Raw genomic sequence first — 27,766 nt, forward strand, 5'->3', positions numbered from 1 at the left:
TCACCTAGAGCCTTTCGTTTCCATCAAGTACACGTCTAAAAACAATAAAGGGTGTTATTGACGGACTGCAGGCACAAAGAGAGGATTAAGTGGTCATTGTTTTATTTTAGAAGAGTATTGGAATAAATTGCCATAAACATGCTCACTGTGCGAGAAAAGATTAGTCATTGCTGTTTCATAAAGAAGTTAATGGACCTAGTAAAACCCCTGAGGCCCCAGATGACTTCAGTCATTAAATCTCTCATTTCATCGCTCTATTCAGTCCTCTTGTGGATAAATATTCTTAATTGGAAGATACATTTTCTAAATCTTCACTGAGCCAGTCAAGGCTAAAAGAAATGGTTTTAGTTTTAAAAAGATTTTAGTGAATGAAAAATAGTGTGACAGGCAAACAGTTTCATTAAAATGTTTTGCTTATTTTTTGTTTCATACAGAGTTAAGTAAAATGCAGGCACAAAACATTCTACCAAAAAATGTTATTTGTATTTAAAACCCTTATATATTGCAGAATATTCATTATTGAGTAATAATTTTCTGACACTTGTTATCAATTGAAAGACTTGAAAGTAATGAACACGTGTTACATGTGTTTAGCGAGCAAAAGAATAAAAGGCAACATCAAAAAAGTGAAATATTTCATTCATTATTAATTTATTGTGAGCCTATCTTTGTAATATGGCATCATTCGGCTCACAGTCCTCAAAGAATATCTGAAAACTCTTATCTACAAATGTATTCTTCTTCAAAAAATCTTCCAGCTGTTTGACAGATATCTCCATGACCTCTGATCCTTCTTTCTCGTTGAGCCCGTGGGCCGCGAATGCTGGGAATTTGGATCGTTCTTCGAACGGGGCATTGCGGTCGAAATCTACGCAGCAGTACGCTGACCACAAGTAGGTAGGGATGGCCACCCGGTTGATGTTGTGCCTACGTATCATCCTGCCAGAGGTGGTGACCCCTGTGACTATATACGCCGTACCACGGCAGTAGTTGTTGAGGCGACGGCGGATGACGTGCTCGTGGCGTTTCCAGTGGCCGATGTTGAACTCGCGGACCTGAGGGACCACATTGGTAAGGGTGTATGTGGCCGCCTTGTCGTCGGGGTGAGCCTGGTGCTCGTCTGGGTTTAAGTGCCCTCGTTCGAAATCGACGATGTTTGAGTAGTCGTCCAGGACAGCCTGGGCGTCTGAAAAGCTGTTGTGGAGAAAATTCGGAGGAAATGGCTGCATCTCACCAGAGTCCGAGGATGTGGAAAGCTGCGTCAGAATATACAAATAAATGATGTGAGATGTTAGTAGTCCGTGATGAAAAAGCAGACTAACCAAACTGGTTTAAAAGTTTTAACTGGTGTCCCAAGCTGGTAAATTTGCTGGTTTTAAAAGGGTTTGTGCACGTTTAAAGGGATATTTTGACGAATTTAGAAAAGCAAACAGTTCTGGGGCAACTTTGACTACCATTTAAACTTCTCCTACTATGGTAGTCAATGATGTCCCAAAAATGTCAGTTGCTAATATTTTTCCAAATATCTTTTTGTCTTCAAAGAACAAAGAAATGTATACATGTGTGGGGTGGAGTATCCCTTTAAGCATATCCCCAGCTTGGTCATGTTCAAGCAAAATAGTTGAGGGTGTTTTTTGTGTTTGATGATTAATAAATACAATACATGTATAATAATACAGTCTAAAAATAAAATATATTAATAAATCAAGTAAATATATAAACACATAATGACTATATAATGGTTTAATAGCCTACTTGTGGTTAAGCATCATAAAAACGTGAATGCGTAAAGTGAGTTACCTGAGGCTCGAACATCCAAGGAATATCAACCTTTTTGGAGCCATCGGAGCGCTTGAAAGTGTACGCAGAATACACGGGGATGTGGTCCACTACATCATACAGAGTGACATACCGCGCTTTACCGTTATAACGCTGACAGATCTTCTTAAGTGACCGGTTCTCCAGCCCCCGTGGGGCTTTGCCTGTAAACAGAAACTCCCGGCATTCCGGCGAAAAATCTTTCTGCACTTCCGAGCGCACAGTACCCAACAGACAGCACACGAGCATCTGCAAAACAGTTCGGGGCCCCATAACATTAACGTGAAGCTCGAAGCACAGAAAACTTCTTTGAATAACTGCTTTGAATTTGTCCCGACGTCCTCATTTTCTATCAGTTTAACGATAGTCAAATAACGCGCGCTCGTGTCACTTGACACTCCACTAATGTAGTTACACGGTATCATCAGTGGAAAGCGCTGTTCGGAAAAACGCGCTGCACCGCGTGCACCCGAAGAAGAGCGTCGTTTAGCGGAAGCCGCCAGTGACTGGACGGATTTATCACGTGGTTGACGTCCAACAGCCATTTTTGTAAAACACAAACAACAAGACGACCGGGCGAGACAGAAAAACTCATTTCGACCGTTGCGTTACAGGAAAGAAATAAGTATACAATTTAGCATCGAGATTCACACAAGTTAAACGTTTGAAACGGAGACACGTCTGATTAGACCGTTGGGTACAGCGTAGCGCAAACGTGCAAAAGGAGAGAATTGTTTAAAAAAAGATTCAACTCTGGAGAAAACAGCGGCTGGCTAGTTTAGCCTAGCTGGCCAGCAGGCTCGCTTTGGCAAATCTCGCAGAAGAGGTGCGTACATGAATAATCATTTCACGGTTTGAATGGACAGTGTGATTTGTGCATCGGCTGGTGTTGTAACTTTACTGGTATAACAAACTATTCTATGGTGTAATTTCACATTCATCTATAGGTTCACACAGCTCATAGTGTGGTAATGAAGGCCTGCAACGAGGCGTGAGGGGGCAGCACGAGCATATTTGAGAACCTATTGCTGTTCCTCCGCTTTAAGTCGACGTTTTTTCAGTTTTGAAATGTTTGTAATTAGATCTTAAAGTGCTTCACAAATTCATATGTTTTGTTGCATAACAGCGCAATGAGCTTTACACCATACTGCACATATTTTCACACGGTCAGCTGTAACGTTACCGTGTTTGTACAGTAATGATGTGTAAAGTGTAAATCTATAATATTCTTCGTATTTAAGGGTGTCTTTTAGCATACAGGTATTGTCATTAATCGTGGTGTTTAAACGCGGTTATCGATGGTTTGTTAATTCTACACGCATCGTAATATCGTCAACCATTTAAAGTTTTGCCGTTAGAGCAACAATTGTTGCAAGCTCTCTCTGCCTCCATACACTTGTATTTGTTTTAGTGTGTTTCATTGACCAAATAAATGACAAGAACAAGATTAAAGATGAATTTCACTGACGATATAATTCTGATAACATTATCTTGAATTATTTTGGTCACGAACGATAACAGACAGTGTAGAAAAATCTGACGGTCATAAAATGTTAGCAAATTAATCGATACAAATAAAATGAGTAAGAGATAAATAAATATCAATGTTGAGTAAATGTTTTATGATAAAACCATTGCTTTTTTTTTGTTTTGCTGCACAAATGAATTTTGTGAAGTCGCCTACCAGTCCTCCCAGTATTATTGTAATCTGATCAAATCCCACAATAATTGACTTGTGGCAGTGTTGAAAGTAGTTTGAGATTTTGTATGTCACACTAGATGGTTTCAAAGCAACAAAACCTAAACAAACCTTACTGCGCAATGCGCATGCACGCTTCTTTGGCCCAAACGTAGCTTCTGGTACACTACACATCCACAAATAATGGAAACCCTGTAGATCATTTCTGAAAACAAGCAAAAGAAAAACAAACAAGTAAATTACATTAGCTAGCAAGTTAAAAGTATGTGTCTAGTCAGTATTATTTTTGCTTACCAGTAGAAGAACAATTACTTGGCTAAACTTTAATGTGACAAAGTTAGCCTACACAACCCATACAACAAATTGTTTATTTGATAAAATTAACATACAATACAATTCCTCAAATAGTTTATTTAATACAGTTGTTATACAATGAAATATCAATATAAATTTATTCAAATCTAAATCGTTATATTATTAGCCATTAGTTAACTTCGGGCCAGGTGCGTACATCCGATGAAACTGTCTCTATAGTCACTGCTTGAAATTTAATATGGTATTTGGTTATAAAGAATTTAAATGTCTCCCAGGAGTATTCACTGTGATTGTATTATAGAGTTGTGTGGCAACCATGTTTTTTGGCAGATTGATTACCATTTACATCAAAGTTTAGTTTATGGTTTAGTTTATTTATGGTTTCTATGGTGAGACCTTTGAAAATTTGTGGTTACTATGGTTGTACTACAAATAAAAAACATTAAAACTTGTCTAACTTATCTTGTTGAGCATGCATGATGTGTCTTAATTTTGTAAACAACTAGAAGTCATTGTGGGTCTTTTTTCTCTGCAGGTGTGAGGAGTTGGAAGCTGAAGGCTTGCTTATAAAAAAAGAAATTGGCCTCAAAGAATATTTAAATAGATTGAGATTTACACAGCAATAGATACAGCATTATAAACTGCCCTGATTTTTTTAACAGCAGCTGCTGTTATTAATGCTGCCACAAGTTCTTAACAGAACAGTGTATTTTCCCTTTCTATAGTGTTTTCAATTTGCTGATTTTTTTTAAAGATCAGAAGTTATTGGCACATCAGTGTGGTGTGCCATTTTTTGAAGCTCTCGTTTTTCTGGCTTGATACTCATCGGCCTTTATCTCACTGAAACTGGCAGCTATAACAGTACTTATACAGAGTTTAGGATTACCAAATCCACCTCAGCACACAGAACCAACGTACAGGTTCTGACAGAACCATCTCATTCCTGTTCCCCACTTGTCCTGGTTATTTACAGTCCTGTTGTTTGGACAAGGTGAGACCTTATGCTTGCTTACATCTGTAAAATCTGTCTTTTGTAGCATAAACACAATAGTAAAGTACAGTTCTAACACCATATGGTATATACCTTCATACAGCACATCTTAAATTGAGTATTGTCTTGTATCGTAGATTAGTAGTGTCTTAATAATTTTGACCTTTTTTGCTGGTCATTATTAATGTGTTCATTGTTTTGATCTGTATGTTATCTCGTTTAATTTAATCTTCCCTTTTGTTGACAGAAACATTGAGCCCTCTGGACACACAGAATATGACTGCTGAGACACTCAACTTCGGTCCAGAATGGTAATCTACACTTTTGTTTTTGTTTAAAAGTAAGATTAATATGCAGTGATTCTCCACTTCTTGTCCATTATTTCTCCACAACTAACACCAGTTTGGTCAGATTTTGTAAGTGGTGAAAAACACATAAGACAAGGGTTTAAAAGTTCACCCCAAAGTTTTCTTATTGAATTTTCTGACTGGGGTCATTGTCAAAGAATAGAAAAAACATGCTGTCGTTCTTGCATTGAAATTAAAACCATGCAATGCTGCAATTCCTAAAACAAAGGGTTACCAACCGTCTAGCCAGTAACATCAATCTTTTTGTCCAGTAATTTCATTTGGCACATGGCGAATGTTACTTTAGAACCATGTGTACTGCACTTAAACACAAATGGTAGAAATCTTAGTATGTTGTAAGTTCTCTTTTTCTTTAAAATGATCAGATTGTGTCATTTGTGCCATTTACGCCACCGATGCACTGATTGACTAAAAGACAACTGAAAACGTGCTGTTTGAGTAAGAAAGTTACTGTTGTTTTGTTAAAACATTGTCTATTTTTGCATTATATATTCTATAGCAAAACGTTCACCTTATTCATGTAGTTATTTATTGTGGTATAAATTCATAAACTGAAAAATTCTGTTGTGGGTGGAATTTTGGTTTCTCTCGTTACCCTACTTGAGTATGTCAGCGTGAGGAAGCAGATGTTTCCCCTTTTGCAATTTGACAATTCATCATTTTATGCTAAAACATGATCAAATCTTGAATCAAGGCCAATTCTTTATTTTTGGTTGATAAATATACCTGGCGTCTGTTTGTTTCAGGCTCCGTGCACTATCCAGAGGGGGGAGCGTGACGTCCCCTCCCCCTTCCCCTGCAATGCCAAAGTCCAAGTTGGCCGACTACCGTTATGGCCGCGAGGAGATGTTAGCACTTTATGTCAAAGATAACAAGGTGAGAGACTCGTGGCAGCTGCATAATCAAATATATTAAAATGATTACAAGCATGCACTCAGCCATTTAATTCTGCTGGTGTGAGAATAGTCTGGATGTAACAGCGATAAGTGGTTTTTGCTATTTTCTTTGTGTTTATAGATCCCTGAGGACATGCAGGATCAGGAGTTCGCCTCCATCCTGCAGGAAGAGCCTCTGCAGCCGTTGGCTCTGGAGCCCCTAACTGAAGAGGAGCAGGTGAGTCTTCTCTTCTTTTGGCAGTCACAGTGATTTGGGGGGAGTTCGTGGAATCATTTTGTCAGTCGTGTCTAAGTGGATAATATTGTTATTTATTTCATCTCTCCCACTTTTCAGAGAAACTTCTCACTGTCTGTGAATAGTGTGGCAGTGCTGAGGCTTATGGGTAAAGGAGGAGGTGCGGTACCAACAGGTGTGTCTAGAGGGCGTGGAACTGCTCGAGGAGGCAGAGGTAAGTTAAGCCCGGAGTACCCAGAATTAGTTAACTTTGGTTTGTGTTTACTGCATTTGTTTGTAAAAAGAGGACACTTTGAATAGCAACGCATACAACAATACGTATATGTTAAACATTTGATAAAAACAAGTATAGTTTTGATGTAATGAGCTCATAGTGGGTTTAATTAGAATTAGTTAGTTCGTTGTTTTTGCACAATTTTTTTAGTATTAATAAAGGCTATTATTAAAAACTAATTTATTTTGTTTTGTTCGGCTGCAGGGAGAGGCAGGGGAGAGGTTGGATTCTACCAAAGAGGTGCAGATGAAGAGGTTGGCTTTGGCCGTGGACGAGAAATGCACCGCAGCCAGAGCTGGGATGACAGGTGGGTTACTGTAGTTTTGTGTGTCAAGTTAACCATTTGAATATGTTTACAACATTACCTGCCTCTATATTTGCCATCAAATTCAGGACTTGTGTATTGTTTATCTTGCCAAACCATGGATTTTATGCTGGGGTCTTTATTCTGCCTCAGTGCGATGATGTTTAGATGCTGCCTTGAGTTAATCTTTAGTATCATATTTACGGAATTTAAAGAGTTTGTTTTCGGTTTCAGAGGTGAGCGACGCTTTGAGAAGCCCTTGAGGCGTGATGGTGGGCGAGGTGGATTTGAAGAGGGCGGAGCAGGAGGAAGGAAGGATTATGCCCGCTCGGACAGCGATAACTGGCGTACACTCAGAGAGGAGCAGGAGGACATGGAGGGGGCGGAGCCTGGGGGGTGCTGGAGGATTGCAGGGGCACGGCGTGATGGTACGCATGTAACATGTTGGTTTGTTAAAAATGGTTTAAAGAAGAAACCAAAACCTATCCTGCTCTCTGTTTTCTAGATGGTGGTCCTCGTTCAGCGGGTTGGCGGGATCATGTCAGCGGAGATGGCCGACGTAGAAAGTTTGACTTTGACTTCCGCGATGGAGAGAGTGGACGGAGAAGGGCTGGAAGTGAAGGAGGAGAGGAAGAGCGAGATGGCCTACCTGAGTGGTGCACTGATGAAGAAGAGGGAGAGATGGGAACCTTCGACTCCTCCGGAGCCTTCATGTGCATCAAGGTTTGCATGTGTTTAAGGATATTTGCGTTGTGGTATGTGACATCAGTGACAAACGGGTTGAATATAAAATGTCACCCTGCAGAAAAGCCCCAGAGATACAATCCCTGAAGACCAGGAACTGGATTTTGAACCTCTGGAGGAGGAAGAGGAGAGTTGTCAGGAGAAGGACAGCCCTACTGATAAATGTGAGGAAAAACTTAGTTATGCAAAAGCACATCTGCAGAAATAAAATGTTAAGGACCTTTCTTCAGAAGTAGAGTCTGTTGAATTTTGTTTCTTTGTTTGGTGAGAACTTTTTGAGACATGTTCTTTGTTCCCTCTGTTGTACTGCCTTGAATTAGCATAATACTGCCCTTCCTTCACAATTTAAAATGCTTTCTACATTTCTGTTTATCCCAGTGGAGGAGTTTGATGCAGAAACTATCTTTGAGGGAGAAGGAAAGCCACCATCACCAATTGTTGTACCAGCTCCTATACATCCCCCAGAGCCAGAGACCCCCAAACCTATGATCAAGCCCCCCTCAAAACCTGCACCCCAGCCAACTGAAGGTTTGTACCCATCTTCACTGGCTCCCACTTGTTTTTTATGTATTCTTTTAACATTTTCAGCCTTTTACACAGTGACTGTACCACTGTTCCAAAAGCCTGAAAAACACTCTGAATTATGTTCATGTAGATGCTCCTCCAGGCAGTGTCGGCACACAGAAAACACAGAACTCCTCCCCTCCCATGACCAAAAGTACTGACCTCCCTTCAGTAGGTGGAGACACTGAAGAGGAAGATGGCATGAAGCACCTTCAGCAGGTTAGTGTCTGCTTACCTTTTGATGTTATTTAAAAAAAAATGTTGACCAATACACTCTTATCTGAACAAAAAGTGAATCTGTTCACTTGTGAATCTGTTTAAAGGAGGCAGAAAAGATGGTGGCATCGCTACAGGACACGTCTCTTGAAGAGGAATGTTTCACTCAAGCTCTTCAGGAGAGCCACATCGCTGCGGTGCATGCTCACACACACCCCTCTTCTCACACACACTCTCATTCCACCTCACACGCACTCCCACACTCCGCCAGCGCCCTGCCTCTCTCCCATGAATCGGCTATGAAGTGGTTCTACAAAGACCCTCAAGGAGAGATTCAAGGTAACACTCACTAGCAAGAAAAATTTCATGACTGGATATGTTTTATGATTTAATTACCGCCATGTTCACAGCTTCTGGGCTGATTCAGTTGTCTCTCTTTCAGGCCCATTTACTACAGTGGAGATGTGCGAGTGGTTTCAGGCGGGGTATTTTACCATGAACCTGGTGGTCAAACGTGGTTGTGATGAGGGTTTTCAACCCCTGGGAGAAGTCATTAAGATGTGGGGGCGTGTGCCTTTTTCTCCTGGCCCCTCCCCTCCTCCGCTTCTGGTGAGGCGCGCATTAAAAATTGGTTTAATGCTTTCAAAACATGTATTTGTAATATGGAAAGAAGCAATAAGCTATTATAAGTGATATATTGAGGTTTTGTCACAGTCTATTGTAAAATCGATGCACAGCTGTTGATGGCTTATTGCTTTTATAAAACGGCGACAACAGTAATAAGACACTGCTGTTCAATATATATATTATAATCAGAATAAAATATTCCAAATATTCCAGTTGTTTATGGTTTCCAGGCAGCTTGATGCATGAATATAGAATTCATGCTAATCATACTCGTTGTTAATAATAATCTATTTTAATTTTGTTTTTTCATAGGGAAACATGGACCAGGAGCTGCTTAAGAAGCAGTTAGAACAAGCTGCCAGTGCAGCCCTGTACCAACAACTTCAGATGAGATTCCAGCACATGAACAGGTATCTCATTGTAATAATTCCTCAACTGTTCATTCACGTGTTTGGGGTTTGTAAATGATGTGTATGTGTTTCAGGGAGTCTGGAATAATGCCTGCTATGAACAGGTCTATGTCCGTGCCAGACACCGGGTCCTTGTGGGACATGCCTACCTCAGTATCTCAGCAGTCAGGTACTACGCACACTATTGTTTAGTTGCTTTATTGTAAAATTAATAGTTTCTTCCTCTGTTGGTTATCGTAACTTATTGCTTTTGTGTGTTGTAGGCGGTGAGGCCAGTCTGTGGGACTTAACCATGAGTAACTCCACTCAGGGTCCAACTCTTGAACATTTGCAGAAAGTAAGAGATATGCAATCATCAGAAATATATTTTTTTTCTTTGGCACTTCCTTTTAACCAGTGTCTTTTGCAGTAGAGCATTTTTTTACTGTGGTACATTGGGAATGTGCTTTAAAGGGATACTTCACCCAAAAATGAAAATTCCGTCATCATTTACTCGCCTTCGAGTTGTTCCAAATCTGTATACATTTCTTTGTTCTGATGAACACGGAAAGATATTTGGAAGAATGCTTATAACCAGACAGATTTTGCCCCCCCCATAGACAGATTTTGCCCCCCATTGACTCCCATAGTAGGAGAAAATACTTGATCGTTTTTTCTTTTGTTCTGTTGAACACAAAAGACGACATTTTGAAGAATGTAGGACAGCAAATGGTACTGGGGCACTTTTGACTACCATTGTATTTTTTTCCTGCTATGGTAGTCAATGGGGGAAAAATCTGTCTGGTTATAAGCATTTTTCCAAATATTTTTCTCTTGTTCATGAGAACAAAGAAATTTATACCGATTTGGAACAACTCGAAGGTGAGTAAAGGATGACAATAAAATGTTTTGGGTAAAGTATCCCTTTAACTTTTCTCTAAACTCAGATGTGTTAATTCAGCTTGTCTCATCTATGTGTTAGATCCAGCAGGAGAGGCGTGAAGCTGAACTCAGGGTGAAGCGTGAAGAGGAGGAGAGGAAACGGAGGGAGGAGAAACGCCGGCAGCAGGAGGAACAGAAGAGAAGAGATGAGGAAGAACTTTACAGGCGAAAACAGGTGGGAAAGCACCCTGACAACATTAACACCATTATATTGCTTCAGAGATGCATTTGTGACTGATTCTTTTCATATTAAATTTAACGCGTACCACGTCTTTGTGTTTTACACCAGTGCCGTCATCAGCAGGAGTTGATCATGAAGTTTCTGCAGCAGAGTCAGCAGCAGCAGAGTATGTCAGGGGGTGCGGGGTGGAGTGGTAGCCAGTCTGGATCTCTGTCTCTGGGCAAGACTACAGGAAAGAGCATCCTGGAGCTAGAGGCAGAGAGACTTCACAAGCAGCAACAGCAGCAGAGAGCTCAGCAGCAGCAAAGGGTAAGGACCATGAGAGTCTGTAATAGCTGTTACCTACATTTAAATTAACAATTGAGGAGGCATGAAAAATGTCACCAATCTGGAGCTCCAGGAAATAGATGTCAGGTTTGGTTGATGACACAATAAGACTGCACACAGTCCCAAGCCATCCCAACAGTTATATCAAAGGCCGCAAACAGACAAAACACCACTTACTTACAACATCCACCAGCAAACGCTGATATTTTTATGTTGGTAATTGATTTGTTTTTGAAAATGTCTGTTTAACTTTCAGCATGGAGGTTTAACAATGGGCCAGTGGAGTGATGGGCCCGCTGGTATGTGGGGTGGAGCTGGCCTGGAAGGAAAGCTCGGAGGCGGCAACCCTGCTATGGGCATGTGGGACGAAGCCTTGAAGAACCAGGCCAGCCATCGCAACATGGGCCTGAAGAACAGCCGCAGCAGTCCCTCGCTCAGGTACACAAACTTGCACTCACACAGTATTTACCTCTCAATGTATACGCTGTTTTAGCACACACCATTCACTCCAGAATGTGTGTCCTCAGTGAACAGTACATGCTGAATCGCCGTAAGCGTACCGAGGACGAGGACAGGCTTCTGAAGCTGCTTCAGGGAATGAAACCACAGGATGGTTTCACCACTTGGTGTGAACAGATGCTTCACGCTCTCAACACTTCTGCAAATAACTGCTCTTCACTGGATGGTAAATATGTCACTTCTGCTGTTCTCTTCCAAAATGCTGTTCTAAAATGCATTAAGGAAGTTGAATTGTCTTTATTTTTCTCTCTGTGTAGTGCCCACCATTGTGGCATATCTGAAGGAGGTGGAGTCTCCATATGAAGTTCATGACTTCATCCGCATTTATCTGGGCGATACTATTGAAGCCAAAGAGTTTGCCAAGCAGTTTCTGGAGCGCCGTGCCAAACAGAAAGCAAACCACCAGAGACAACAGCAGCAGGTGTGTGTTTTCTACTACACATTTGAACACAGTATTATTCATAAATGCATTTCTTTCTGAGTTTGAATATGCTGAACCTTTCCATAGCTGTCTAAGGAGGTCTCTGGATTGAACATGAACTTTCCCCTGCAGGTAGATGTGTTATTATACAATTTTATGCTATAAAAACATGTTTGATAAGTTACGATTGGTACGCTAGTCATGTTTTTTTACATATCTGTAAAACATTTGCTTGGCCATTTGGGAGCTGTTTCATTGAATTCTTAAAGTCTTGATGCTTTTCCTCGCAGTCGATGTACCAGGCAGCTCACATGAATAAGGGCAGCAGCATGTACGACACTCAGGGAGGAAAAGCAAAGAAAAAGCCTAGCATGATGCTCCACTCTGACCCCAGTATCCTCGGTTAGCCCGCACACACTCGCATAAACACTCAAGCTCCCTTGTTGCCTTACATTCAGCTGTACCCATCAGCATGCATATATTACCTAGAACAACCCTTGGGTAAGGTAACCCCTGAACTACTGCTGTTTAATCTGCATTCTGGCTCGTAGTCAAATTCTTGCCGTCTGGGTCACAGTCAGATCTTCATCTGGAGAAATGGATCTGTTTACTGATATGCTTATTGAAAAATCGTTTTATTTGCTGCCATGCCTTAAGTGGTAGAACAAAGCAGATGGAATGTCTATGAATTAGTTATTACTTTATACCCAGATGGGAAGTTTCTTTTAGAATGAGAACCCTCAGACCTGCTCAACCTCTGTTCTCCGGTTTCCCCCTCCTCCACAGGCTACTCATTCCTGGGGGGAGGTGAGCTGGAGCAGGTGGAGGATTACTGACCCAGCCCGTCTACTTGAGTTTACCTGAGGCCTTAAACCTGGAGCAAATCAGCAGAGGAATGTGCACTGCTCAGTGAGCGGAGGGGCGGAGCAACATTTGTCGACGCCCACTCTCTCTTTTCGCCCTCGTTCTCTCTCACTTCGCACTGTGAGAGGAGCAGAAGAGAGGGCTATTGGGAGGTTCAGCGTGAAGAGGAGATCCTCTTTCACCTCCTCCTGTAAAGCACCTTACCTAAACCATTGCACTTTAATGTTTTCATATTTGAAATGGAGTTTTGTCCTTTTTTACAATGCAAAAGTGTGTGAATATATTGTTGCGTATATTATGTGTAGAATATTTGTATGAGTATACATACAAGCAGTAGGAACGGAGGTTTCAGCTGTATCGAAAACGGAGGTTAAGAGCGTTCCTAGGGGCGGTTAGAATTGATCTCTCCTAAAAGACAAACACTGTTGTATTTTTATGTTCATGGTAAAGCTATAAAAATGAATTTAAAAACTTGAAGATTTGCACTTGTTTAACATAAAAGAAAAAGAAAAAAAAAACTTTAGTATAGGTTATGAGGAATGTTGTGAGCATGTGTGCGAGCGTTAGCGTGAGATGAAGGAAAGTCTGCACAAATTGTATTACTTACCAACCTGTATCAAACAAATGCCCTGCTTTTATTTTGTTGGACACGATTTTTGTACTTCATTGAGCATGTGTGTTAAATTGCGTGCGTGTGGACAGGCAGAAGAACTTCTCTCTTTTTGTATATAGGCTCTTAATAAGAGACGGATAGGACAGTCAAGCTTTGCGTTTTTACCTTTCAGTGTTTCAAAGCATGGCTGAGGTGCTGTTTGGCTCTTTTATGATGGTGATCAGGGTCTCGGAGCTTGTGTTTGGTATGTAAGTGTAGCTTTTTTGTCTGTACACAAACTCAACTTGCATTACAACTGTTCCCTTTCCCCTTTTATTTTTTCTGCCCATGATGTGAACTGCCTTGTGTCCAGAAAGTGTGAGTGTGGATTCTGTTGTTTGAGTCAGTTACCATGGAGCTGTGATTTAGTGTCTGTTGTTACTTTTTTTTTGTTGATAAAGAATGAACGATTTTTTTTTTATAGCTCTATACAAAGTATTTTGAACTTCATGAGTTGGAGCACTTTCTAGGCTGCTACCTTGTATTTTTTTGAATATTTTTATTTGTTTTTTGTTTGTTTTTTATTTGCCTCCTAAGGTTGTAGTATTATGAATGAATGTATTCCAAAATGAACTATGTGCATCTAAAAGCAAGGCTTGTGTGAAGCAGGACATGCCTCACCATTCGGAAAATGCCTATTATCAGAGGTTAGATTCTGGGACGTGCATGGCCTGTATGGAGCTGATGGTCTCTGGCTGCTAGTGCTCTTCCAGAACTCTCACTGCACCCGGAGATACCAGGTTTCTTTCCCACGATCAGATCTCATGGTGGAATGTGCAGGACTGTCAGATTTCCATCGAATTTGCGCTCTTATTACAGGGCCAATGAGAGCCAAGGATCTACAGTGTGTAGCAGTAACTTTCTTTTTTTGAAAGAATCTATTTTTTGTTAGTTTGTTTTTGAAAGATCTTTTTTCCCAATACATGAATTTTGGGATCATAATACTTGTTTTGCATCAAACTTTCGGAATCCTCTGAAGAGAAAGACTTTGAGGATCAGGATTGTGGTACTTGACATATTGAAAGAAAAGATACCTGCTTTATGCATATTTCGCTCTATACTGACTGGATTATATTTTTGTAAAAAGAAAAAAGATATGGACTGAAAACAAGCACTAACTCTAATGCCATCCTGGAGTCGGGGTTGTAGTGGTTACCAGCTGCATTAAATGGTACACACAGAGAGTGGGATTGAGGGAATGTGTGCAGATCTATCTCGCCCACACAGCATAACAAAAGGACGGAGATTTCCACATCATTCGAGACTCCATCCCCACTGCTCTCTGCAACACTATCAAATGAAGGAAAATCCGACACCATATGGAGAAAATAATCCTTTGAATGTTTGATTAAAAACCCTTTATGCCTTTTTAAGAAGAATACCGTGTGGAGAAACCACAGATTTTCACATCTATCAATCATACTTCTTTAAAATTCACCTGCTATTAGGAGTCTAGATGTGATGGAGTTTTGGAGGGGGGAAACAAACATATGCAAACTCCTTGTTACTTCATGCACTTCACTTGAACTAAAACTCAAGGACTCGGGCATAATTTTGCCTGTTAAAAGAGAGAAGTGGATATAACGGCAATTATTGAACAGAGAGAATCCATGAATGGAAAGTCAACAGCTGAACTGCAATAAAACAGGTGAGATATGACGGCAAGATTTAAACTTGGAATTTAGTAAAATGTCTTTGTGGTTTAATGCTGGGTTTTGTTTTTCAGGGACCAGCCCACATACTAGTATGCATCCTATGATGTCATCAAACTGGACTACATGACCACAACTTTTTTGTTTCCTTCAAGAATAGAATGGGACCCACAGACTAGGTGTGTGTGCTCGTGTGGAGAGACTATTATGTCTGTATACAGACACTTGTACATTCTTTGAACTTGGATGCCCTGTAAATAATGTAAATGATTTTGGTCTCTGCTAGTTCTGTTCATCTTAGGCCATCATTTGTTTCACATGCCTTAATTGTACAAAACCCTTGTAAACATGAACATTTATTAGAAAAGCACAGGGTCCATCTACACGCAGTACATGTATTCATTTAAAGAAATCTGAGCCAAGCTGGACATTTCCCCTAAGTTGACTTCACACATACCAGTCGGTGGGAAATTTCCACAGTATTTTCTATGTATTGTTGGTATGTTTAATTAAATAACATGTTAAGGTTGATGAACATTGATATATGCTAAAAAAAAAAAAAGAAATTGTGACGTTAAAAACAGCAGTGAGCTTGCCTCCTTTTGTCTTTTTTTTTAGGTTTAAATAAATAGGTGGGGAAATGCAAGACATGAGGGTTAGTTTTTGTTTGGAAAAGATCAAACTATATGAAATTGAGAATACATTTCTTAAATTTCGAAGCAGTTTAATGTTGTTATTTTCGTAAGCTGACCGTTTCTTCTCAAAAATGAGTAATTAGCAGATTTGATTTGTCCTTTACAGTTTCTGTCCACTGTGAGGCAGTACAATCATACAGTTAAAAGGAAAGCTCACAACTATCTGTACTGAATGTGGGATTGTCACATAACATTGGTTTCAGTCGTTTAAAGGTTTACGAAGAATATTTAGGTTGATCTCAATTTCGACTGAATCATTTTTCATTTTGATTCTTAACGCCCTCGGCATATTCTGTTTTCTGAACCAAAACAGAATAAATATGTTTATCTTTAAAATAAACTTACACACAGGATAACGTATAAGGATTTTTTGTTCACGCCATAAACTTTGTCATAAAGGTGCTGAGGTGACGGATTGTCACTAACAAACCGCTAGAGCGGCGCCAAAAATGTCTTTGCGACAACCTAACGTTACCTTACAAAATTAATTGAATGTCAAAACAGAATCTGCAAATCTGTTTAATTTCTGTGTTTAATCAGGAATATTTGTGTTAAAATCTGTGTTTAATATTTTAACGACAGACGGAAGTACATAAGTGTATTTCTGCTGATTGTGTCTGAAATCGCCCTTCAAAACTCTCAATACATATTTAACACTTAACATAACAATTCTTTAAAGTTTTGAAAAGGTTGTATTTAATGTTTTGATTAAAGAATATAATAAAATCTTTGCAATTTGATAACAGTTTACCTCGTAAATAACCTCTCCTCAAGTCATACACGCGTGAACACTCCTCCCCCGTCAGTCACCAACACGCGCGCTCGTCAAAGCGCGAGACTCTGCAGAGAGTCGGAGAGAGCGACAGGCACGCGCGGTTTCCATGGAATTAAGGAATATCTCGTTTTTTATCCCCAACGGTCGTTTCTCGTCGTTCTTTACGCTCGTCTTTTGTCACATATTTCCGTTTATCTATATGTTGTGCCCCAAATCGTTTTTTGTGCCCCTTCCTTCTTTGTCGGACTGTGATTCATTGGATAAGTAGAAAGAGTTGCTGGACATCCTCTTCGTTGTTTCAGGACTGGACATCAGACCACAGCGTGTCGGTTTGCACGGAAATCCGATAAGTTTAATTTTGGACATCGAAGGCAATTTTGGACCTCGAAGTGTGCACCAGCGGGAAAGTACGGGGCAACTTGTGCACTTTGTCCAAGAGACTAAATCATTTTAAACGGGCTTGATGTTCATTCTCTCCACGGGAGTAAAAATAAAACCTCGAGTTTTACAGAGATGCTAATGCTGCGGTTTATGAAGGAGCATTTTTAAAAACTCACCCGCAGTGGACCAGGCGCACCAGACTGCGTGCACTTAAAAACAGTCAACTTTCTTTACTCCATATGCAATCATAATATTGTTTGAAATTCATCCCAAATCATATTCATAGTTTGACCGTATGGTTTAGCCTTCACATCTCAATCTGACAGTTGCTCGTGCCATTCAGTTGAGATACCTCCCCACATGGAACAAAGAGGGTTGCATTTTAATCTGTTTTGTTAAACAAACATTTGGAGATCTCTGCTCTGATTTGCGCGGATGTTGCGGTCATGCCATCTCCTAACGCTTAGAGGAATCTAGTCAAGTTCAACCCTGTTGTCCCTCCACCACTCTATTGTCTCTGCAGGTCCCATTCATTTGTCTCATAGGAGTATCATGGGAGTCCAGACAAGGGCTGCCTGGTTGGCTATGGCGTTCTCAGACTGGGTCAGTGGTTTGGGATTTCTTTTAATCTTCCTGCTGGAGAGTTTAGCAGTGGATGCCACCAACATGGAGCCAGTCTACTGGAATTCCTTTAACAGAAGGTAGGTTAGTGATGGAGTGGTCCTAATTCAAAATAATGAAAACTTGTGCACGTGAATAGGAGACCACTAAAGTTGGCGTAGAAGTTGTTTTATTTATCATTTCAGTATCAGACTCAAAAGCCTCCACTCCAGTATACGCTCTTAATTACACATTTTGTTTCAGGTTAGTGCATATTAAGAGTAGGCTTTTGTAGACAAATTAAGTATCTTTATTTAATTGTATGTAGTTTACTGAATAGTCATAATAGTGATTATCTCAATCGTAGTATATGAAGATTTTCTATTATTACTAAATTGGATTATTCATGTTTGGTATTTAGGATCACTTAAGTACACTTTTTATGGTGCTGAACGGAATGTACCTTTACAAACATTCATTACATTTTTGTCAGTTTTGCCAGATTAAACTGAAGAATCAAGTGAACTTTAAACTGCATAAACTTTGTCACATATAAACCAAACATAAATGAACCCACTTCAAGGGTGATTTTGACCAGACTCCTGGGACGCAGTCTAGTTTAAGGATTGGACAGACGCTGTGGCACTCTCAGCTCAGAGAGACGGGGGCATTTTCCGGCTGGCTGATTCCCGATTACAGGTCGCGTGTATGCCCTCCCTAGATAAGGCATTCGTGCTTCTCCCACAGTGACACAATCTGCAGGACCCACGCAAATGCCCTCTAAATATTCTCTTTGCTGTTGATGCTCTCTGGGCAAGAGAAGAGAAGCAATGTGTAGACTAGACCATGTGTGAGATACAGATCAAGAATTCCCTCAACCCCAGGAGTTAGATGAATGCATTGTGTAATGAAAGAAAAAACAACTAGGCGGTTTTTAACTGCACATGAAAGAATTGATTCATTGAGCTTCACTTTGAGTTACACATTATGAAGAGATTTAAAGATATTTGTGTATTTTGATGCACTGAGTCACATACAGAAGTAAAAATACATTGAGAGAAAACAAACAGGCTGGTGTCAGAAAAGGTGATGATAGATTGCTGAATAACAGGAGAAAAAAAACTGAGCATTGAGTTTCACCTCATGAAGTCAAGAAAAGGGGGTATTTGGGCAGATAAAGTGATATATAGAGAGAATCACTCATCCATATGCAATAAATGTTCTTCTGGTATCTGAAAAGGTCAATGTGTTTATTCGCACACCACCAGCCACATCCCTCCCAGGTCATTTCTTTCTCTTTTTTCACTTTCCTGTGTTATTTCTCCCTCACACACACATACACACATTGGCAGATATGCCCTTAACACAAAACATAACATTTTCAACACCAAGTACAACAGCATATTAATGTATAATGTTGACATGCAGAAACGCTTGCAAATATATTAATTAATGATATAAAATATGTTTCCGTAAATTAAATCTGAGAACAAACTCTCAAAGGTTTTGTTGTGTATTTCTAGCCGTTTTAAAACAATCATTATTGTCTCCATAGAGAGGAAAAACGAGGCTGCGATAAAACAGGTCAGACAGGTTATGGGACAGAGCGATGTGTGGGAGGAGAGGAGTGGATTTCGGCCCCTAAATGAGCGTAATCGCTGTTGAGCACAGATTGTCTCTGTGCATCGCTTCAGGGGAAGTTGTTGTACAACTCTATGCCCCAAATTAACATTAATAATTTAATCCTTCATGGCTCCCTCAATATTTAATGATTCAGCTGCTAATTGGCGATAGATAAAAGCTTGCTTAACTGGATTTCAAAGCGTTTCAAATTAAAACATTTTAGGGTAGGAAAAATGCTTTGGAAAACTGACGAGCAGAGTCTGTTGAGAGCTAAGAGCTTACATCAGATCTTGTGGAAGTGGAGAGTATTTGATTTTGTTCACTATAGTCCCAGCGGTAAGTTTGCCTGGCGTTTTTGTGATCTGTTGGTCGGTTGTTTTTGGTGAAAGATCTTGTATAGACCCTCTCTAAGGATGCAAAGTAGAGCGCGATCAAACATTGTATGCAAAAAGAATGGATTTAGGGTTCGTAATGGGTGCCACGGGGCAGGTCCCACCCACATCTCTTAGCCATTTGGGTGCACGGGTGTGTTTTTTGTAGAGATAAGACCTCATAGAAAATGTTGCATTGTTAAAGAGAGATTTTGATTGTGGCAATAAATGGACTGAAAATGGAATTGTACCACTTGACCTCAGTTTCTGGGGGTAGGAGAGTGGGAGGATAATCCTTCACACAACACCCCTCCATTAGTTCATCGTATGGACCGCTCCATCATCAGTCAGGCAACACCGCCATCTGTGAAGGGATTACTATACCTCTGTACACACTTTCTCACTTACATTTTTTTCTAGGGTAAATGTCTTCCTCCCTTTTGGTCACATTCTCTTCACTTATTCATCGTCTGTTTTTTTCTCAGCTCAAGTTATTACCTCATTCTTTTGTGTCTCGCCGTCATTCCCGGGGGAACCTTTCATTGCTTAGGGGTTCTTCTTATACATTACAGATTTGATGTTTGAGAATCTCAAAGCATTAAAGGGACAGTTTACCCAAAAATAAAAATTCTGTCACCATTTGCTCACCCTCTGGTTGTTTTAAATCTGTATAAATGTCTTTGTTCTGCTGAACACAAAGGAAGATATTTGGAAGAATGTAAGTAATCAAACCGATCTCATCCCCCATTTACTGTCATAGTAGGGGAAAGAAATACCATGAGAGTCAATGGGAGATGAGATCTGTTTGGTTACTAATATTCTTCCAAATATCTTGCTGCAATATATGCAGCAGAACAAAGAAATTTATACAGGTTTGAAACAACTTGAGGGTGAGTAAATGATGAAAGACTTTTCATTTCGGGTGAACTATCGCTTTAACTTTGTCTTAGACATGTCTCCAAAAATAGTTGACATTCAGAAGAAGTATGGACTTGTAGAATAAGTCCAGATAATTTGGATTTGATTATAATTGACTTTTGGCACGTGTTGGCAAATCTGAGCAGTTTCTGACATCTCTGAAACCGCAGAAGACACATGTTGGGATTTCTCATTTGAGAAGCAAGAGGTTTACGCCACGTTCTCCATCTGCTTTCAATCTCATCTCATTTGTTTCTAGCAGGCATTTTTGTTTTATTAGAGAGGTTATTTGTTAATTTTCTTTTCTTGTTCTCATGAAACCAGATTTGAGTTACACCAGCAACACTTCAAAACTTCACAGTTTGACTTTTCAAACCTCGAGTCTTCAATTTCAGTGTAATGTAACTGGACCAGCCGTCCTCTTGATGAAAACCTCTTTCTCTTGTTTCACTCATATTTAATTTTCACTTTCAAAGGTGCGTCTCTGGCAGGTCTTCAAAGCCCTGGCATGATACCGCGTTGTGCGTGGAAAGCGTAATTACAGTTTTAAGATTACTCCGATGATGGTTGTGAACTGAAGGGGGTGGGAATGGTATTACAGTGGACTACAGAGACAAAGATTACAGATGCATCTGTAAACATCAGCACCTCTTGTAAAACCCAATGATAATACTGAATGTTGTTTTTGTTTTTTTGGGGGGGGCACTGAGGCATTTTTATATAAATTGGTTGTCATTCGTTTTCTGCTGTCATACATTTGTTCACTCTCTCTCTCTCTTTCTCTCTTTGTTTTGTGCATCCTTATGAAGGTCAGATAAGCAGTAATTGTTCCTGAAGGAAGAATGTTGGTAATTTATGAGCCCTGTAATATATTATGAATTATGAACAATAGCATTGTCAAATAACACAATACCGAAAAATAAACAGAAGAAGATGAGGACATTGTTTTTAAAGACTACAGACATTGTGGTTGTTTGTATCCATCAAGTCGCAATATAAAGTCGCAACTCACAAACTCAGATTTGCACCCACAAATGCACGTACGCAACGCATCCACCGTTCTGTTCCTGCAAAAATACGCACATGCTTAATGTTTCATCCACAAACTTAAAAAGAAACGAGAACCTGTCTGTTCCCTCGTGACTCGGTGCGAGCATGAAAACTGAGAGTTGAGGGGAAGCAGGAGAACGCCTGAAAAGTGAGTAGGGAGTTATCTTCTCTCCCCCCCCACTCCTAAACAAAGGGAAGGTTATTTTTAGTGACGTTCATTTTTAATCATCAGAGTGTTTGGAGTTTGATGAATCTTTTTCTGTTGGGCTGAAGATCTTCTTACCAGCGTTTTCTTCACTAATATCTCAAACACTTCCATGCGCGCTGAGAACAGAACATCACCCGGTTGACATGTTTTGCATGTGATTGCTCATGTGGCCATTCTAGGGTGCGTGGTAAGGGTGTTTCAGTCCGTCAGAGTTAAGGAATGTGTAAGTTATCTCCAGCCCTTAGCTAATTAAATAGAAATGATAAGAACATGAAACAACAATCTCAAAACCCTTGAAGTAATCTGGGTGCACTCAGCACATCACGCAACTCTCACACACTCACACATTTGTGTATAAATAAGGACATTACGTAGACTTCTGTTTTTAAATAACATTTATTATGAAATTACTACAGATGAACCCTAGCTCTATACAGCTGCAAGAAAACATTTTGCTTTTCAGACGTTATTTGCCTTTTAATGAATCATTGAAACATGTTTTTCCTGGTTTTTGGCAAAATACAGCTCCTAAATATCCACACTTAAGTGCAATTTCAAAAGTATATAAATATAAATAGAGGTGATTTTCCACATGCTGCAATGAGGTGAATTGTAATCGGGGGCTAAAGTTGAAGTTCCAGTTTCCTCAGCCTTTTGTTGCTGAATGCCATGAGGAAACTTTTATGCCCATGATTCCACTTGTTAATTCTGATCCTGTCCCGTGACATTTACATCGAAGTGCTTAATCACAATTTGCGAGGGTTTATGTCTAGGTTACAGAGTTACTTTTCCCACGTATGAATACTGTTTCTGCCTGTCTTGAATTTCTGCTTAAATGTATGTAGATACACATCGGCATTTCACAGTATTCATACATAAAAAGATCAGTTTCAGACCGCGCTTTATTAAAATCAGAGTTCGTGGAGCTCACGGAGAAAGTGTTCTCAATACATATGTAAGCATTTCTCACTTTGATTGTCTGTTTACCTCGACTTAAATTTAAACCAAATATCACTTTTTCTATGAATAAATATGCCTGCAACTTTCTCTCGTGATGCTGTTTATAAAAACACTCCATCGACCTGAAATGAAATGAGTTTTGTCAGGCCTGATAACTATTTCAAAGCATCCGCAATATCTGCACGTTTGCTTGTTGAAGGAACTGACAATCTTTGTCTGTTCGTGGTATGAGCAAAGCTGCTTTTTCTTGTAGAGCGAATAGAAACGTATCCAGCTTGTCAATTGGTGATCACATCACAGAAAAATGTTGACGTGTTCAAAAGCCTTTGAAAAATCAGCGTACTGTAGTCAGAAACAGATGCAGTAGGCTATATTGCATTTGCTTTTATTAGTAAATTTCATTTTGCTGAGATTTGATTTTTGTCCTTGTTCTGCGGTGGTCTTGGTAATAGAGAGTGTGCTTAGTTCTTCACCAGCAGGGGTCTGACAGCTCTCTGATTGAAGTGTCTTCTGTTGGGACTGAAGGACAACAGTCGGGATCTGCAGAGCAGTTTGTGCGTAAAGGAAGATGAAGTTGAAATGTAGCGTCATCCTCTGTTGAGAAGGGTCGCGTTCTACATATTAGTAGCACGAATCCGCTTAATAATGTTAGTCTCGGGGTTTCTTGTACAAAGAACAGCAATTTTCCATTTTCACAGCCCTTTAACAAAGTAACTGGAAATATTTTTAACTGAGGAATTTAAGTGTATGAACTCAGTGTCAGTGCAGAATGTGTTGCTCATAGACCTAAATATGTAAAAACCCATTATTATGATTGACTGACCTCTTTACATGTAAAATGAGAAACAAAGTCCCGCCTCTTTTCTGAATATTGAACAGATGTTTATATATAAACATGGGTGGTCGCATGTTACTGTGCTCATGGTTGTCACATCAATATTTTGTGGATGTCAGATTGATCAGATGTGGCCTGGGTAGGGAAGCTTTGCATTAAGGTATGTTTACTAGTTCATCTCTTACATTTTCAGTTGTAAAACGTCAAGGAAAATCCTGTTTTTCATGATATGTAGTTTGTTTTTTCAGCTAGACATTTGTGCTCCACAAGATATTTGTTTTTGAATACAGTGTGCATGGGTGGGTCAAAATGTGATTTTTATGGTAATGTTAAGCGAAGCTGGACTACTTTCACCCTCTTATGTCAAACAACATAATGCGCACGGTGTAAGATGGTATGCATGATTTGGGATTGCGATGTTTGTTATTCTACTACAGTGCCATTGTAATTCCTCTTCAGCCTGTCACATTATCTGGCTGGAGACAGGGTTTTGGGAAGCCCAGCGTGGGCTCATGGGAAAATGTTGTGTTGTTCTGAGTGCAGAGGAGGTTTGTTGATGAGTTAAAGGAAAAAACAGAGTCAGGATTCAAAGCTTCCAACGGCCTTAGATATTCAAGGGCGCCACAAAGTCACTCCATCTCTGCAGCGCGAGAGCAAAGAAGCCCTGCAATTCAAATGTAGTGAAAAGCGTCACGCCAGCACAAATAAGTCAACTTCAACAACCTTAAAGATGAGGTAACACAGGCAGTTTCTGCCAATCTAATATTAATCTTGAGGACCTATACAGTAGTATTGCACACTTTGTATCTTCGAAGAGTATTTAGTTTGATTTAGTTTGGCAATTGATGCATTGGTGTTCTTTCTCACGCTGGCTGGTTGAAGCGTGGGCGTGCTCTTTCGCTCGCTGAATGATGCGTGGGCGTGCTTTTCCGGGAGAATTGTCCAATAAGGGACTAAGAACCCTTGTTACGAAATGGGAATCCTTGTTCGAAAAAAACTTTCAGAAACCTGTATGAACCCTGGCGGAGTAATTCGAGCACAGAAATAATACGTCATACTTCCAACTTTGTATTTGACAAGTTGACCATGTTAAGCTTGAGAAGCCATTTAACAGTGTAAAGAAGTCAGAATGCATGAAATAGCATGTTACCTCTGCTTTAAAATCAGAACCTGTAATCCAGTCAACCCCCTCTGACCTTTGCAAACATTGTAGAGCAAATTCACAAAGTGGTTGCTGCACTTTTGCTCACAGTATTTCAGTGTTACCTAAATTTAGCTAAAAACCATCTATAGACCTCTTCGGAAGATGTAAACATTGTTGGTCCAACGCCAGTCCAGAAGAACTTTCTGATTCTGTTTTTAACACTAACACTTTTAAATATGCCACCTTTGTGTGTAAGTTACACATAATATATTGCGCGTATTGAATGCGTGATTGCAGTAGTCTGCTGTATTCTCCAACTACTTAAAACTCAGAACCAGTCTGCAAGATGAGGAATTGTGGCATGCAAATTGCGTTTAGCATAGATTTTAGTCTGTGTTAGCACCGTTACCTCACTTACATAATTGGTTTGTGAATTTTAAGTTGGGTGCTAAACCAACAAACACACTACAAGCCCCATGTCTAGATAGTACCCTGTTCATGGCCCATTTCATTTTGTACGTCTGTTTGTTAGATCACACATAATTAGGTGAATATATCATGCAGACAAAAGGATTACACAAGTCTCTATAAATAACCAAACATACACACAGACTGATGAACCATGTTAATCTTATAGGGTCAGAGAGCATTTGCTGAGCTGTGTGTGGGGGTGTTACCTCGGGTAAATGGTTTGGTTGGATGAAGACCATAACGTAAGTCCTATATTGTTCGTATTTTGCATAATATGATCTCTTATGTTGCGAATAATGAATAGGCCGAGATACCATTGACTTTTATTGCTTCTCGCGTCACGTGTGTGTGTATGTCTGTGTGCTTCTCGAGTCACACATTTGTGTGTATGTGTGTGGTTTGATGCGTGTGATTGAGGCCTGAACACAGTGTGTTCATGACTGTGTGTTGTTCTCAGATGCTTTCTCTGTCACATGTTTTTTTTCTGTCCTTAACTCGCTGTATACCCTTACGGAACAAAAATATATGGGAATATACTGCACAATATAATGTGATATATTATATAATACATTTCCATATATTGGAAGCTGGTGCTAATATTTTACATTATACAGCAATATATGCATTGACAATATGTGGATGTATATTGAACATATAAATATATTTAGAAACGAAGACAAAAATAAATCTAATATTCATCAAATTTGATCTTTTATTGAGTATATATTGCACATAAATGTTCCCATATAAATGTGATTGTATATTATACACATGTATGGACACTTTCACAGAATGAGTTAAAGCAGATTTCTAGTTCCCAGCATGCTTTGCTTCTGACTGCTAAAGGAGAGTAAAAATGTTTAAATGTAGGTGTTATTTCATGTCTTTTTGCTGAATATTAATATAGGGGGAGATCTGTTAGTGTTTAATGTTGTATTGCTTTGAAATTTAGAAGGGTTTCTAGTATGTGTAAATTTGTGGTGTTACCATGGTGTTGAAAAGTGAAGCAGGTGTGCTTATGCTATTGTAAACTAGCTATGTTTTAAAATATGAAACGGGTATATTGTAAATGGTTGTTAAACATAAGAAATATATTAGTGCTGTCAATCGATTAAAAAAATTAATCGGATTAATCACACATAATAATAATATTTTAAAATATACTTTTACATTTTAATCATTTCACATTTAATCTTCAAATTGATGTAGAAACAACATATTTCTTTAACAGCGTCATTTTACGAATGAAAGAAAACATTTTGATATTAGTACTTTAACTGATGTCTCTATTAAATTGATTATTTTAACATTAATTATAGCCATTCAACAATATAATTGAGAGCTATCATGAAATATACAGAAATTGAAGGAAGTTCTCAAACACTTTACAGTCTTTAATGCTATATTATAAATTAAATGCAGAAGAATTCTCATTAAATCTACAAAATCACATTGATTTCTTCTTTTATTTTGTTCTTTGATTAACATTAGTGACAGGAGTCACAGCAGCACGTTTAAGAACGTGGCCCCTTTAAGAGCTGTCTCAGTACGCAGATCTGACCGTCACCGCATTCCCATTTTCACAACTCTTTGCATTCATTTAAGATTTTATTTTACACTTTGAAGTCTTGCTTAAGAAAATGCTCGACAAAACGGGCTCTCTGCCATAATCTTGACCCAGCCCATGACTGTTTACACCAGACTGGACCTCGCGTTGCGTTTTGCCGGGTCCCACAGTTTAGAAGCTGTCTATCTTCATTGAACGCGTCAAAGCAACTGTTTAAAATCGCGCTTACGTGGTTTAAAAGCCTGTACACCAGGGGTCTTCAACTACTTTTCTTTGAGGGCCAGACTCCAAAAGTATAAATAGGATGCGGGACAGTTTTTTTTACCATATCCTCATTTCTTCTGTTATTTTGTATTTCTGTTATTTATTTCGTTTTGTTCCTTTTATACTGTTTTTGTTGCTGTTACTTATAGGCCATATTAAAACATGCACACAAACATTGAATCCAGTATTTGTGCCTTTTCGTGATATTAAATTAAAAAGGAAATTGTCTTTTTAACTATATTTTATATTCCTTAATGCATTACTTTACCCAAAAATTGCTACTAATTTACTCACCCACAGTTCTCCAGTACATCCAAGATGTGGGTGGCATTGTTTTTTCAAGAAGATATTTGGTTGAATTAATTAAAGTTAAATCAATAAAAGTAAAAAACGCAAATACATTCAACACAAAAGTAATCCCTGCCCCTTGTGACGTTAAATAAGCGTCTTATAAATCAGTCAATTGATCTGTGCAAGAAACTGAACGCTATTATCACATCTTCGGGTGAATGCCAATCGCATCCATGTGCCCCATGCACTTATAGGGCAGAGCCTTTGTATAGTGCGAGTTCTGGGGGGAGATGAACAGCTGTTTTTCGTAAATATAGCCATTATTCATAATGAATGCAGTAATAAAAACAACACCGTTTTCCCCTTATCTGAGACAACCGTTCACGTACCGTTCCTACAGTTAGCCAACTTTCAAGGGCACAAAACGCGTTTTAGAACGCGACCTATCGCGTGAGCAAACCGATTGCCTGTGGCTGTGCAATGCATTGCTGATTATAACGTTGTAAATAACATTAAGTTTCTTGGACTGACCGATCAAATCGCTTTATAAGACGTAAATCATTATGAGCCGCGGGAATTATGTAGCAGCGTTTTGGGCTTTTAAAGATGTGGCGT

The 27,766-nt window shown here is 39.4% G+C and overlaps 3 protein-coding genes across 3 annotated transcripts in view; 2 read left to right on the plus strand and 1 right to left on the minus strand.

Moving 5' to 3' along the window:
• Positions 1 to 135: 135 nt before the first annotated feature.
• Positions 136 to 3,717, minus strand: zgc:172339 (uncharacterized protein LOC564384 homolog). Its single transcript, XM_057321325.1, has 3 exons — positions 3,629 to 3,717; positions 1,801 to 2,067; positions 136 to 1,256 (listed from the first exon to the last, which is right to left on the minus strand). Exons 1-3 carry the CDS (start codon positions 3,689 to 3,691, stop codon positions 663 to 665), a joined length of 924 nt encoding a protein of 307 aa, XP_057177308.1. The 5' UTR covers positions 3,692 to 3,717; the 3' UTR covers positions 136 to 662.
• gigyf1b (GRB10 interacting GYF protein 1b) lies at positions 2,363 to 16,363 on the plus strand. The gene is made up of 26 exons (XM_057321324.1): positions 2,363 to 2,644; positions 4,368 to 4,823; positions 5,071 to 5,134; positions 5,938 to 6,067; positions 6,209 to 6,304; positions 6,422 to 6,536; positions 6,801 to 6,903; positions 7,135 to 7,328; positions 7,406 to 7,623; positions 7,706 to 7,808; positions 8,023 to 8,172; positions 8,300 to 8,427; positions 8,532 to 8,763; positions 8,867 to 9,033; positions 9,364 to 9,461; positions 9,536 to 9,630; positions 9,725 to 9,798; positions 10,423 to 10,557; positions 10,672 to 10,872; positions 11,147 to 11,328; positions 11,418 to 11,575; positions 11,667 to 11,830; positions 11,918 to 11,962; positions 12,121 to 12,232; positions 12,617 to 14,994; positions 15,073 to 16,363. The coding sequence occupies exons 3-25, from the start codon at positions 5,100 to 5,102 to the stop codon at positions 12,664 to 12,666; spliced, it is 2,985 nt and encodes a 994-aa protein (XP_057177307.1). The 5' UTR covers positions 2,363 to 2,644; positions 4,368 to 4,823; positions 5,071 to 5,099; the 3' UTR covers positions 12,667 to 14,994; positions 15,073 to 16,363.
• A 181-nt stretch (positions 16,364 to 16,544) lies between these two features.
• The window catches only part of efnb3a (ephrin-B3a), a 34,829-nt gene continuing 23,607 nt past the window's right edge, over positions 16,545 to 27,766 (plus strand). The window contains exon 1 of the mRNA XM_057321124.1: positions 16,545 to 17,550. Coding sequence (XP_057177107.1) covers positions 17,402 to 17,550 — 149 coding nt within the window. The 5' untranslated portion in view covers positions 16,545 to 17,401. The remainder of the gene's footprint in view (positions 17,551 to 27,766) is intronic.

This window comes from Triplophysa rosa, linkage group LG22 (assembly GCF_024868665.1).
Source record: "Triplophysa rosa linkage group LG22, Trosa_1v2, whole genome shotgun sequence".
NCBI classification, from domain to species: domain Eukaryota; kingdom Metazoa; phylum Chordata; class Actinopteri; order Cypriniformes; family Nemacheilidae; genus Triplophysa; species Triplophysa rosa.

Bases quoted from the DNA above. Each gene is read 5' to 3' on its own strand.
- gigyf1b (XM_057321324.1), top strand. From the start codon at position 5,100: ATGACTGCTGAGACACTCAACTTCGGTCCAGAATG. The intron at 6,537-6,800 runs GTAAGTTAAGCC...GTTCGGCTGCAG, and splicing joins AACTGCTCGAGGAGGCAGAG to GGAGAGGCAGGGGAGAGGTT. The intron at 9,034-9,363 runs GTGAGGCGCGCA...GTTTTTTCATAG, and splicing joins CCTCCCCTCCTCCGCTTCTG to GGAAACATGGACCAGGAGCT.
- zgc:172339 (XM_057321325.1), bottom strand. From the start codon at position 3,691: ATGTGTAGTGTACCAGAAGCTACGTTTGGGCCAAAGAAGCGTGCATGC. The intron at 2,068-3,628 runs GTTTGTTTAGGT...ACTGTTTTGCAG, and splicing joins CATGCGCATTGCGCAGTAAG to ATGCTCGTGTGCTGTCTGTT. The intron at 1,257-1,800 runs GTAACTCACTTT...ATTCTGACGCAG, and splicing joins CTTGGATGTTCGAGCCTCAG to CTTTCCACATCCTCGGACTC.